General features: G+C 37.0%; 2 protein-coding genes across 2 annotated transcripts; both read left to right on the forward strand.

Annotated features, from left to right (window-relative positions):
- The first annotated feature begins 220 nt into the window (after nucleotides 1–220).
- paplnb (papilin b, proteoglycan-like sulfated glycoprotein) lies at nucleotides 221–8,675 on the forward strand. The gene is made up of 12 exons (XM_041805850.1): nucleotides 221–404; nucleotides 771–880; nucleotides 2,302–2,362; nucleotides 2,470–2,572; nucleotides 3,261–3,391; nucleotides 3,563–3,880; nucleotides 5,483–5,659; nucleotides 5,735–5,885; nucleotides 5,971–6,051; nucleotides 6,507–6,663; nucleotides 6,769–6,847; nucleotides 8,056–8,675. The coding sequence occupies exons 1-12, from the start codon at nucleotides 348–350 to the stop codon at nucleotides 8,332–8,334; spliced, it is 1,704 nt and encodes a 567-aa protein (XP_041661784.1). The 5' UTR covers nucleotides 221–347; the 3' UTR covers nucleotides 8,335–8,675.
- Nucleotides 8,676–10,284: 1,609 nt separating this feature from the next.
- erh (ERH mRNA splicing and mitosis factor) lies at nucleotides 10,285–13,069 on the forward strand. Its single transcript, XM_041805624.1, has 4 exons — nucleotides 10,285–10,422; nucleotides 10,814–10,901; nucleotides 12,163–12,283; nucleotides 12,362–13,069. The coding sequence occupies exons 1-4, from the start codon at nucleotides 10,420–10,422 to the stop codon at nucleotides 12,462–12,464; spliced, it is 315 nt and encodes a 104-aa protein (XP_041661558.1). The 5' UTR covers nucleotides 10,285–10,419; the 3' UTR covers nucleotides 12,465–13,069.
- The last annotated feature ends 90 nt before the right edge of the window (nucleotides 13,070–13,159 follow it).

Raw genomic sequence — 13,159 nt, forward strand, 5'->3', positions numbered from 1 at the left:
TGAAACCTGACACTTTCTGGGTTGTGGTGTCTGTGAGCTGAAAGGATGAGGAGATAGAGAGCTGGGTGTCAGTGCCCACCTTCACTCCTGAGGTGCACGTCCCTTTAGACTGCTGCTCTTTTGGCTGGAAGATTTAACTTTGAGAAGGTAAGACAAAATAGATTCTGAGGACATTTGTTTTTAATTTTTTTTATAATCAATGTATGTGCATGTGTTAAATATTACAATAAAATAAGAGAAATCAAACATATTGGGATCTGTTAGTCACAAACCTTAACAATGATTGCATTGAAAGTTTATCTATTCAGTTGTATTTCCCTCTAGTTTTGAAGTTGCCTCAGGTAATCATGAAAACGCTTCACGTCCTGGGTCTCCTGCAGCTGCTGGCTGTACCTGCTTTCATGGTGAGTCTTACTTTACTCGTAGTAACTACATATTGTCATTTTAACATGCTCTGTTTGATATTTTGTCTTCCAAGGTTAAAATTTTCAAGAACATTATGTCCAAAACCTCACAGAAAAAGTAAAATGTTGACTCCCTGACACATGTGCCCACATGTGATGCTGTTTTCATGTCAAAAAGGACATATGGTTTGCGGCTGAATGTTCCAGCATCTATTTCGGAGTCTCTAGCGTGCTCTTAGTGTGTGGTGGTGGTTGCTGCTGGGTTATGATACGGTGTGTGTGTGAGTACTCTGTGTTCCAGAGGCTGAGTGAGTAGGAGTTTTTTTCTTTACATTTTTCTTGTGTGTTTGTTTGTTTGCTTTTTAGCTGACACAGCCAAACCATGACTACTGGGGAGAGTTTGGAGCCTATGGGCCCTGCAGCCGTACCTGTGGCACAGGAGTGGCGATGAGGACGAGGAAATGTATCACTTCGAGGTAAGGAATGGTGCCATTATGTGACAGGGTGGGCAGTTACTACAAAGTTGTCATGTGGGACCCAGTGGTGTAGCTAAACTTTTTTGGACTGCAGTCGCCCAACTGTGGCAGTGACTTATGCAGGGGTGGCCTGAAGTATGTGCACTCATGAACAAGAATGACAATTAATAACATTGAATAACATTTATTTACTCTGTCTGATTTAACTCAACAGATCTAACACTTACGTATCCTCCAGATGTTTTTTTTTTCTTGTGTGTTTATGTGTATTCTTAACTTTGAAAGCTGTGGTTCTTAACTGGTCTGGCATCAGGACCCACTACCACCTCCTTAGACAAAATCATGACCAAAATTTCTTTAAAACAAACAAACAAACAAAACAAACAAAAACAAAAACAAAAACAAAAACAAAACAAAAAACACAATTTCAACCGCCCAAATGAATATAATGAAAAAATTGTGCATTTTTAACCTTAAATAGAAAAAAAAAACTATTCAAACGAAGATAGACCAAAAAAACAGAATGTAGAGGTAAAGGACCCCTGAAATAAATAAAGAATAAAAATGAAGGTAAAATTCCAACATTTTTTTTCAAATTCTGGGATTAAAGTCAGAATTCTGTGAGTAAAAAATTTCAGATTTGTGAATGTTTTTCTCAGTAGAATTCTGACTTAGAGTTTGTCTTAATTTTTTGTCAGAACCCTGACAGTGTTCCCAGTATCTTGCCCTTTACCCCATCAGACTTCTGACTCTGATTTCTAGATTCTGACTTTTTATCTCAGAATACCAACTTTTTCTTTCAGAATTGTGACCTTTTTTTTTTTTTTTTTTTTACAATCATCTGCTCTGCTTTCCCATCTCAGGATTGGGAAAACATAAGTTAAATCTGAATTTCCTTCCTCCAGTGGCCTGAATCTTCTCCTGTAAAACCAAAGAAGGACATCATTAGAACAGGACATGCATGGATATATCTTTTTCACTCAATTTTTCCAAGACAGCATAGAAATTTGGTAATTTCGTTAGGGTTATCTTGGTAAAACCAGCTTTACTATCTGGAGGAAAGTAGATAAATAAGTTGAAAACCTGACAAAAAGACTGACATCATCCCATCATCACAGGAAAACCTAAAAAATGTATGGATGTATTGTATGTCCAGTTAGGGCTTCCGTATATTATAGACTTTTTGCAACATTTTATTTTCTGGCACAAATTCATGACCCACTAGACAGAGCTTCACTACCTGCCAGTTGAGAACCACTGTTTTAAAGTAACACAACAGTGTCAGCTTATACTGTGTAAAACCCTTTATGATAAATCATGTTAAGTTTGGACACCTATTTGTATTTTAGACATACAATACATTTAACATAAAAGAGACCAAAACAATGATTACAAATTGTTGTCTTTTCCTCCACTTAAAGGACAGACGGAGGACATAACTGCTTAGGATCCTCCAAGTCCTATCGTACCTGTAATACTCAAGTAAGTGTTCCCATACTATTTTGTTTTTCACTTATTATAACTATCATTTCCCTTCAACCTTATAAATTGTTTCCCTGCCAAAAATCCTCTACTTGGTAAAATTGCAGCCATGTCCAGCTGGTTCCAGGGACTTTAGGGAGGAGCAGTGCTCCCAGTTTGACCGAACAGACTTTCAGAGCAAACATCACACATGGGTCCCTTATTATGGAGGTCAGTGATCAATTTTAGAACTAACATTTTGGGCTGAGAAATGTATTTTTGTTGTTCCAGTTTAGCCTGCTTTGATAATCTCTTTCACTCAGTGATTTCCGACCTTTTTCTGCAGCATCTCCTGCTACTGATATCTAAGAAGGGCTAAGCCCCCACAGGACCCAAACTGAAAAACTAAATATCAGTTTGAATTGTTTTCATTGATCCAAACAGAAAAGGACCCATACACCTTTTTTTGTGAGAAGATCTATGTATAAACCATTCTTTATGTGTATAATCATGATATTTTTTTAAATTGAAAATTTTATTTTGAAAAACCTCAGAGTTCACAAAGTCCATGCCCCGCCTGGAGATCTTTTGTGGCCCCCGATGCTTCCACTGTTAATTTTAGTAGGCAAGGCAAGCACCATTCAGACAGAATAACTTGGTGCTTCACAATTTTTAAATTTGACATCCTAATACAACATATGTTAAATATAGGCCCAATAATGATTAATTTTACCATGCTTTAAACTGTTTAATGCAAAGTGCATTCTTGCTTAGTCTTCTTCTAAGGCTGCTTTCAGGTCAACCTGTCAGCTGCACATATGTGTTAGTATAGGGCCTCAAACCGTGTGGGCTTCAATTTTTACAATAATTTGTCATATTTAACACATAAATTTCATGCAGTTGTTTTTTTTTTCAATAGCATCCAATCCCTGTGAGTTGCATTGTGTCCCAAGAGGAGCCAACTTCTTCTACAGACACAGACCTGCAGTGGTGGATGGGACACCGTGCTACGTGGGCCGTACTGACATCTGTGTGGATGGCGTCTGCAGGGTGAGAGCAGAGCTGTAATTATGATATAATCACAGATTACTGGAGCTTGGTATGATATTGTATATCTAAGGCATATATTTTCTTTATTGCTATCAGGGAGAATTTCTTCAGCGATCCTGCCTCCTTCAACAATTAAGAACACAAAACTGAATATGATTTTTCTCCCTCCAGATGTTGAGCCATGCTGATTTCATGGGCTTGGATGAAGACACCAACTCTGTCCACTCCTCTGCTCCAGTCGTTGTCGCTCCTCACCCAAGGGAGACGTTCACATACTACTACAGAACTGGTGTGTATGGTGAGTGCTCTGCTGCCTGCGGGGGAGGAATGCAGTACCGCAGTGTGGAGTGTTTGGTCCAGGACTCAGTGAACCCCCGTGTGGTAGAAGAGTCTTACTGCATTACTCAGCGTCTGCAGAGACCACAAAGCCAGCAGGCCTGCAACATGCACACCTGTGCTCCTGAGTACAGCGTCTCCAGCTTCAGTGTGGTTTGTATCTTTCTATGAAGAACCTAAAGCTCCTGTTGGGAAATATTAGCTGATTATGAAACAGACTGAAATGAAACTGGTGTCTTTTTACGTCCACAAAAGCAAACCAGAGTACAAATGAATGACTCATATTACAGACAAAATCAATGAAAAATAAAAAAAGCAAACAAACCAATAGTTCCTCACAGGAGCTTTAAAGGTTTCATTTTTACTCTCATATTAAAAGTCAGTGCATGATAGATCATAAATGGGCTTAACCGCTTGAGACCTGAACTTTTATTTGGAAGGCATTTTTAATTTCTCTTGATTGTCTGAGATAAGTAGGCCCTGATGAGTTTAAACAGCCCCAGTGTACTTAACAGAAATTTCTTGAATTTGTCATTTAAAAAGTCCACACAAAACCCCTAAAAATTCAAATAAATTACCTGTGATATCTATGTTGATTTTGTTAACATTTCTTCTAAAGTATCCCATTAGGAGTAGCCCAATATTCCTTCAAACAGTCCCAAAATGTTTTAATAAATCTCTATAATAAAGCCTAAACATTCCCATTAAAGTCCCTGGAAATTCCAGAAAATTTTCAAGCTAAGTCCTAGAATTTTTAAGCAAATTATTCCAGAATCTCCTAAAGTTTACAAACAAGGTCCCATAATTCTCTGAAAATGCAAGGAGCAGCCATACATCCGAAACAAATTCTCTGAAATTTCCATCGAAAAAAAAGTTTAAAGAACACTCCCAGTCCAAATTCCTAAATATTTCCAAACAAATATCCTCAAACATTCAAATTACTCTCCCAAATTCCCATTAAGATTGCAAATTTTTCAAATTTCCCCCAAACTTCAAACTAAACTGTCCAAAACGTAAACACATACACCTTAAATCTCCATAGAAATACTTGAACATTTGCAAGCAAATTTCCTGAAATATCCAACTAGCAAATTCTACCAACATTTTAATGAAATTGCTGAAATTTCAATGGACATTCTGGACATCTATCTCAAAATATCTGATAGCAGAAATTATTGTTATGTTGTTGGAAAGCCAAAATGCAATGTCCTCATATTTTAATGCAGGGCCTTAGAAGATTTAAGATTTTTTTTCTTTATCTCATAAAGCAATGATTCCCAAAGTGGGGTCAGGATCCCCCAGTGGGTTAACAAGACACTGAGTGGAGGATGCAAGATGCCTTCAAGACAAAAAAAACCCTTTTTAATATTTTGAAATAATTGGTATTACCTGTTATTGAAAAATATATACAAAAAAATAGTTCATTTTAAGGTAAAACAATAGTCATTAGCTGGGATTTAAACAGTAATGTGTACTTGGAAATCATGAAAATATGAGCCTGCACGTGTCTGTTATTGAAATTGCATAACTGTAAACAACTGTCCTTTAGCCTCATCCAAGGACAGTGGTGGTTCCCAGTCTCTGGCTTTGTGATTGTTTAGGGTCATGAACTAAAAAGTTTAGGAATCCCTGCATTAGAGCACCATGATAAAAGAAATATGTGATATTAAATTGTTCTGGTAATAATATATACATGTTTAAAACTGTTTATTGTTTTTGTCATAAGTCTAAAAAAAGGATTATCTTGTTGGTCAGTGCTCTGTGACTTGTGGGGAAGGCCAGCAGACGAGGGAAGTTTTCTGTGTGGGGTCAAGAGGTGAACATCTGCCCGAAAGCTCCTGTAGTGGATTGGCAAGACCTGATTCTGTCCGGGCCTGCCGCAGACCCGCCTGCCACACTCACATCACCTGGCATGTGACCGATTATGGACTGGTAGGCATAATTCCCTGTCAGCTTTAATCTCTATTCTACCTCTGCATTATTCACACTCCTGTCTCGTCTCTGCAGTGCACCAGAAGCTGCGGTGGAGGTGTGAGGGAGAGGAGAGTGGGCTGTTATGACTTAGATCTGAACCCTTACTCAGAGGCACACTGTGGAACAGCGAGCAGACCCATCTCTGTGGAGTCATGCAACACACAGGCCTGCCCTGGAGCACAAAGTGAGCAGAATCAAAACACTTTCATGCGCCTCTTTGACTTTTTCTTGTTGCTTTTATTGTATTCAACCTTTTTACTTTCTCGTAGCGGTCCCAAGCGTGCAGGACCCACGGCCGCATGAAACCACCGTGAGAGGGTTTGTGCCTCACGTTCCTGGAGAACCCTATGGTATGTAGAGCATCCGAAGGATGTCTTATCAAAATGATTTCTTCATTCTTTGCCTGCTTGAACATGCAATCACTTTATATGATTTAATGTGCATCCAGAGAAGAAGTAAAGACGATGTACAGTTTTCTTAGATGAATACACAACCAGTTATTTGAGCTTAAGTAATACTAAAAATATTTGAAAATGAGTGCCTCCTCAGGCAGAAAGAAACTGTGCTCTAATGTTGTAATTACTGCTGTCTAGACCATGATTGCACAGCAATTGAAGAGTTTCTTTTAATATCCTACAACTCACAGTAATGTTTATACACTAAAGAAAAAATAACCAGACAAATTTAACTACAACCAAATTTAATACTGAACTGTCTAAAAAGGATAAACACATATTTTCACAGGGCCATGGCATGTACAGTCACAGCATGCTTGTTTGACCATGTCTGTGTTTGTTTTCTTTAGCTTCCAGGCCACATACAACCACTGTATATGAGCCATACCCCTCTGTGATCACTCCTCACTGTGGACAGTCCTATTACGGCTGCTGTCCTGATGGCCAGACCGCTGCAAGAGGGCCACATGGTGAGGGCTGCTCCCAGGAAGACTGTGTCCGCACCAGGTAACACTACTGCACATGGATACAGTTCTCGTTACCAATATATATGTCATATTAAACGACCTGTTGCTTGTTAACTGAACATTTTGAGTATGCATGTTTTCTTAGATACGGCTGCTGCTTGGATGGGGTGACCCCGGCTCAAGGATTTGGAAGAATTGGATGTCCTGATTACCAGGCAACTGTGGTAGGAAACAGTGGAATTTTAAAGACACTTACACTGGCAGACTTTTTTTCATTTATGTCATGTCCAGACAAAAAAGCTCAAATTTGCTATGATATGACTTAAGGAATTTTCCTTCGATTATTATCATAATATTTCCTTATTTATCAGCAGATAAGAAGGTGATTAGCTAAGAGTGACAATCCAGAGGGAAACTGGACCATATATGTGGTAGACACAATTTTTCCCATGCCATTAGCAACTCTTGTGTGAAGGCTAATATTAGCATTGCACTTTCTTACTAACAATAATGTGAACCAGCCTCTCCTAAGCTAGCTCCTAAGTGGGCTAGGCACTGGTTAAGTGTTATAATGCCATCTCTTTGATTACCTGCATGATGCCGATATCACTACATGATAACAATGTAAGGAGGAGAATTTGCATGTCATTATCAACTCACCATTTGAAGGTGAACAGCTGCAAAGAGTGAAATAACAGGGAGAAGTAAGGCCATATTTGAGGAAAACACCATGTTTGAATACCCATATGCTGCTGCCAATGGCTGATAACCACCTTCCTAGCTGTCGGTACAGTTTGACAGTGCAATATGATACGCAAGATGCATATTCCTTGCTTTAAGCAAATATTACTAGAATGTAGAAGAATGTGGACTTTGTGTCTGTTAGGAACACTAAAAGTCACAGCTAACAGAAACTCTAACTCAGTGGATAACTTCAACCATTGTGAAAATGTATCTTACATAAAAAACAACAATCCAGCACAAACATGTACCGATATCAAAATTTACTCAAAATGTACAATTTCCCATAAAATCTACTCAAATACAGTTATTTGAGTAAATGTAATTGGTAACTCTCCACCTCTGGTTGTGACGTACGTTAGAAAATGCTTATGCTGAAAATGCTCTGGCTGACACATGTTAATTCTGAAGTATAGCTGAATTTTAAATTCAAAGGTTTTCTTCTAGATTATTATTAAATGACATAGAACATGAAGTATAGAGGTTAAACAGTACGATTCCATTTAAGCTTTTAATTCGAAACTATATAACAGAGGTAAATGGAAGCTATGAATAAATTATTCACAATATGAGAAGCGTCTGATTCTGTTTACCTGAGATTTTATTGTATACTGTTGTGTAACAAATACCAGTTGTATCTACCAGCTCTCTAAGGAGGTTCAATCTTTATGTTTTTGTCCCTCTCCCTTAGCAATATACTCCTGCTCCTGCCGCTCCATCCTCTGATAACGTGTGCCTTCTTCCCCGTGATGAGGGCCCCTGTGACACATGGAAGGTCCGTTACTACTACGACACAGTTATGGGCAAATGTACCGAGTTCTGGTTTGGAAGCTGTCATGGCAATGGCAATAACTTTATGACCTTGGAAGCATGCCAGAGACAGTGCAGGAGCATGGCGCCCCCACCCCCCGCTCGTAGGGAGTCCCCCAGGAGAGGACCACCCAGGGGTGCCCTGAGGGCAAGAGCATAACCATGTATTCCCCTATTGTCTACAAATCATAAAAATAACTATATGTCAAGTATGAAGAGAATCATATGGTATTTTTTGACACCTGTAATATGTACATATAAGAAGACATGACTAAACAGGTTATGAAAAACTCACCACATACTTTTTATTTTAAATGGGATTTACATTAAAAGTGACATAGGTCACCTCACAGTATAGCCTACAAGATCCAAGCATATGGTTTTGGTTTTAGGTCCTAATTTTATCATCTAATTATATTTTGGATGTGTTTTTGATTGTGAAGTTCTAGATACTCTTCATGCTTTACTTGTTTACAAGGAATGAAATAAAATATCAAAGTTATTGCCCAGTCCCAGTAAATACAGTTTCACTTTTATGGTAACCTAATAAAATGGTGTGGTTTATCTGTGTCTCCATTCGTTCTTTAAAATTACTATACAGTACTTTTTGTCTTTTTTTCGTATATAATTTCTTTCATGAACTTCCTATGATATGGATGCAACTGATTACGATGATTTTTAGGATGTCTTTGCTCTAGACTGGTTTATTTATGATGATGATGATGATATTTATGTGGAAGCTGTTGATGTTGCTGAGGATTTTAGAAAGATCTATTCACATACACCCTGTTCAGTGCACTGCCTGTCAGCACCGGTGTATGATCTAACTTTAAGTTTAGGATAAAAGTCTTTGCTCTTAAATTGTGACTTGTATGATCATAATAGGTCATTTACATCCTACATGGGATTCTACATTAATTCAGTAAAGGATATACAGTCATGGACAAAAGTATTGGCACCCCTGGAATTTTTCCAGAAAATACATCATTTCTCCCAGAAATTGTTGCAATTGCAAATGTTTTTGGCATACACATGTTCATTTCCTTTATAAAAGTAAGTGGAACAACTCAAAAAAGCAGAAGAAAAAAGACAAAACTGATATAATTTTACACAAAAATCAAAAAATGGGCCAGACAAAATTGTTGGCACCCTTAACTTAATATTTGGTTACACACCCTTGGAAAAAAATAACTGAAACCAATCGCTTCCTATAACCATCAACAAGCTTCTTACACCTCTCATCTGGAATTTTGGACCACTTTTCTTTTGCAAACTGCTCCAGGTCTCCCAGATTTGAAGGCTGCTTCTTGCAAAAGCAATTTTAAGATCTCTTCATAGGTGTTCAATGGGATTTAGATCCGGACTCATTGCTGGCCACTTCAAGAACTCTCCAGCGCTTTGTCTCCAACCATTCCTTGGTGCTTTTTGAAGTATGTTTGGGGTCATTGTCCTGCTGGAACACCCATGACCTCTCACGCAGACCCAACTTTCTGACACTAGGCCCTACATTGCAGCCCAAAATTTTTTGATAGTCTCCAGACTGTATGTATTAGTAATGCACAATTAATCTAATTTAGTAGTGCCTCACAATCAATCTTCTCAATTGCGATGTCAGGCTGTACAATTATATGACTGCATAAAAGACTGCAATTATTTTTGTATTAAACACCACTTCACAGAAAGTCCTGTACATTTACAATAGAGCCACCGTTGCACTTTGCATAAGTACTTTTGTTTAAATTATTAGGAAAAACTTTTTATGTTGAAAATACTAAATTATTTTTTAAGCAATATTATTTAAAAAAAAGCTTTATATTTTTTCATGTTACCAAATATTTGTATGTTTTTAGTTGAGAGATTCACACTTTAAAACTATAATTATTCATTTCTCTTGATAACCAAGCTAAATGTCAGGATATTTTAATGAATTATATATTGTAAATCGAAATCGCAGTATTGTTCAATATGATGGCAATCAAACATTATTGCTAATTCGTACAGCACTGTACTGATAGGAAACATGATTTACCCTGTCGTATAAATGCAAGATCTTTATTTTGAAACCACAACTTTATTTTGAAGGCACACCAGTTACACCGGAACAAAACTCTTGTTTCATTTCCTGCGTGTGTCTCTGATCTTAGAGCTAGCTGTGAACGCACGGGTACTTAGCATTAAGAAATAACAATTTATCGGTTTTTTTTTTATCCCCAGTAGAAATCGAAGGTCTACTGTAGGTGCAAACATGGTAAGAAGGTTTTGTTTTAGGTTTTCAAGGTAAAAGGCTGCATTATTTTGCATATAAACTCCCGTGAAAATCATAGCTAAGCTAACAAGCTATGAGGCTAGTTTACTAACGTTTACATGTATTTTGATCTGTTTGTTCCGATACTATCATCACCTAGCAACTGTTAACCACCCGTAAATATGGACATGGATACAGCGGCATCTTTATTAATATCACCTGGTATCTTGTTAGCACCATTATTAAGAATATAATGCTAAACAACCAGCGTTTGCCTCTAAATAAAGTTATTTGTAGGAGATGCGTCCAAACCTCTGTGTCAGCTACAGTTTAGGTGATAAAACAAAGAGCGAGCATTGTTGTTTATAATGAATATTTCAAATCATTCTTACAGTCGCATACGATTTTGCTTGTCCAACCAACCAAGAGACCTGAGGGCCGCACATATGCTGACTATGAGTCAGTAAATGAATGTATGGAAGGTGAGTAGAAGTATTAATAATTATGGTGCTGATATGTTTAAAATCATTACAATATCTGTTATTCAAACACTGATAGTAGTGAACGTGAAATTCCTTTAAAAATACATTTTAATCACAGGACAGGTGCATACGAGACAATACCAAATCCCGAACAACTGTAAGCGAACACTTTGACACAGTCTAAATTAGACAAATATGATGGCATTGGCAATGTATTTATACTGAAACGCTTGCAACTTAGTTATTCAATGTAGACAGTGTGCATGTTTTTCTGCAGTTTTTAGTAATTAAAATAAGAAATTAAACCATAGCTATGCCTTCACTACAGTTTTTATTGCCTTGGTATCAATAGTAGGGATGCATGGATACAGATACCAGTATCAAGAACTGTGTCTATACTAGGCCCTAGTACTTGTTCTTGTACTCATGGAACATAGCAGATAATGGTATGTGATATATAGTCAAAGCTAGAGCCATGTCTGCAGTTTGTGGATATTTGAACATAAAAGGGGATTCTTAAAGGAGAGGACAATGAAAAGGATGCACTAATAGATTATCAAGAGGTGGGATGAAGAACACCTATGATAATAAAATGAACTTTCAAAAGACAGTGGTTAAGGTATTATTTAGTCCTTATATTTGTACTTGGTATCAGTGAGTACACAGATGAAAGTACTTGTACTTGGCCTGGAAAAATGTGGTATCGGTGCATCCTTAATCAGTTGTATTATATTTTTACTACCATCATAGCGAAGTATAAAAACTCTTGTATAATGACAGCCTTATTGCATCAACTGCGAGAAACATTATGTTTGACATTTATCTTATTTTTGGTAGTTCTATATTTTCATCACGCCAGTTTATGGCATTTAACACTTATACATTTTATATTTCTATTATATTTGATATTCTGCTGTGTTCTTTAGTTTTGTTCCATAATTTTGGTACATCTTGCACCACTGCAATCAATAAAATTCTCTTATTTCCTCTTTTCTCTTTATCCAACTTTAAAAATGAAAAAGGGGGAACCTTTTCTCACTACACACTTTTTTTCTAAGTAGACAATTTTCACAACAAATTGCAGTTTGTTGCATGATCATCTGTTGAATTAAATCAGTGCCACATCAGTCACCACTACCATACATGCATATTTGTCCATATTTTCCCAAAGGTGTTAAACCAATTAGTCAATTATTGATATGTTTTAAACATTTACTCACTTTTACAGCTTGTTTCAGCATACCCTGCTTCTCTTTTTCAGGTGTTTGCAAAATGTATGAAGAACATCTTAAGAGGATGAATCCAAATAGTCCTTCCATCACTTATGACATTAGTCAGTTGTTTGACTTTATTGATGACTTGGCAGATCTAAGCTGTCTTGTGTAAGTATGATTTAATGAAGACTTGTAGAATCCAATGAAAACCAAATATTACAAACTGTGATTTAAATTTCTGTGCAGGTACAGAGCTGACACACAGACATACCAACCATACAACAAAGACTGGATCAAAGAGAAGATATATGTTCTGCTGCGACGTCAGGCTCAGCAGGCATCAAAGTAAATCTGCCATTGAGGAGTTGTCCTGCCACGAACTTGGAGGTGCACAGTATTTCCCCAGCATCTTGAAGATCTTCTGTGTGGACATGTTAGTTCGACGATGAAAGGGTTTACAATTATTGTACTTTGGGAGAGGGAGGGGTTTAAAATTGGGTAAAATCAGACGTTTATGCCTTTATATAGAACAAGTTATGCTCGATAGAATACACGTGTCTGAAATTTGTTACAATTTTGTTGATTGGAAAGGACTAACTTATTAATTGAGAGGGATTCCTGTTTTGAGACATACTCTCCAGGATATACAAAAACTTTTTTGGTTTGTCAGTTTTGCAAAACTGTGATATCAATTTTCTAATGTGCTAAGTGGTAGGTTTGTAACATGGTGGATTTTGAATGCAGATTTATTTTTTTGAATGTTATAAAAGTAACTGCATCTAGAACATTTATTTCCCTATATTTTATGTGTCGTTTCACATTGTTACTTGATTCTATCCAAATGATGTAAAATGATGGATTTGTAAACATTTTGTTTTGCATAACCCCTGATTTCCACCAGTATGTTTAGTTTCTGTTTCTTTGTTTTAAACAAATAAAATATTGTTTTTCTGACTGGTCTTTGTTTTTGCCTTTATACTGCAAGATGATGGGACCATTTTTATTCGACAAAACTTCCAGGTTAAAGATGAAATGCAAAGTTGG

The sequence above is a fragment of the Cheilinus undulatus genome, linkage group 14, assembly GCF_018320785.1.
Source record: "Cheilinus undulatus linkage group 14, ASM1832078v1, whole genome shotgun sequence".
Lineage (NCBI taxonomy): Eukaryota > Metazoa > Chordata > Actinopteri > Labriformes > Labridae > Cheilinus > Cheilinus undulatus.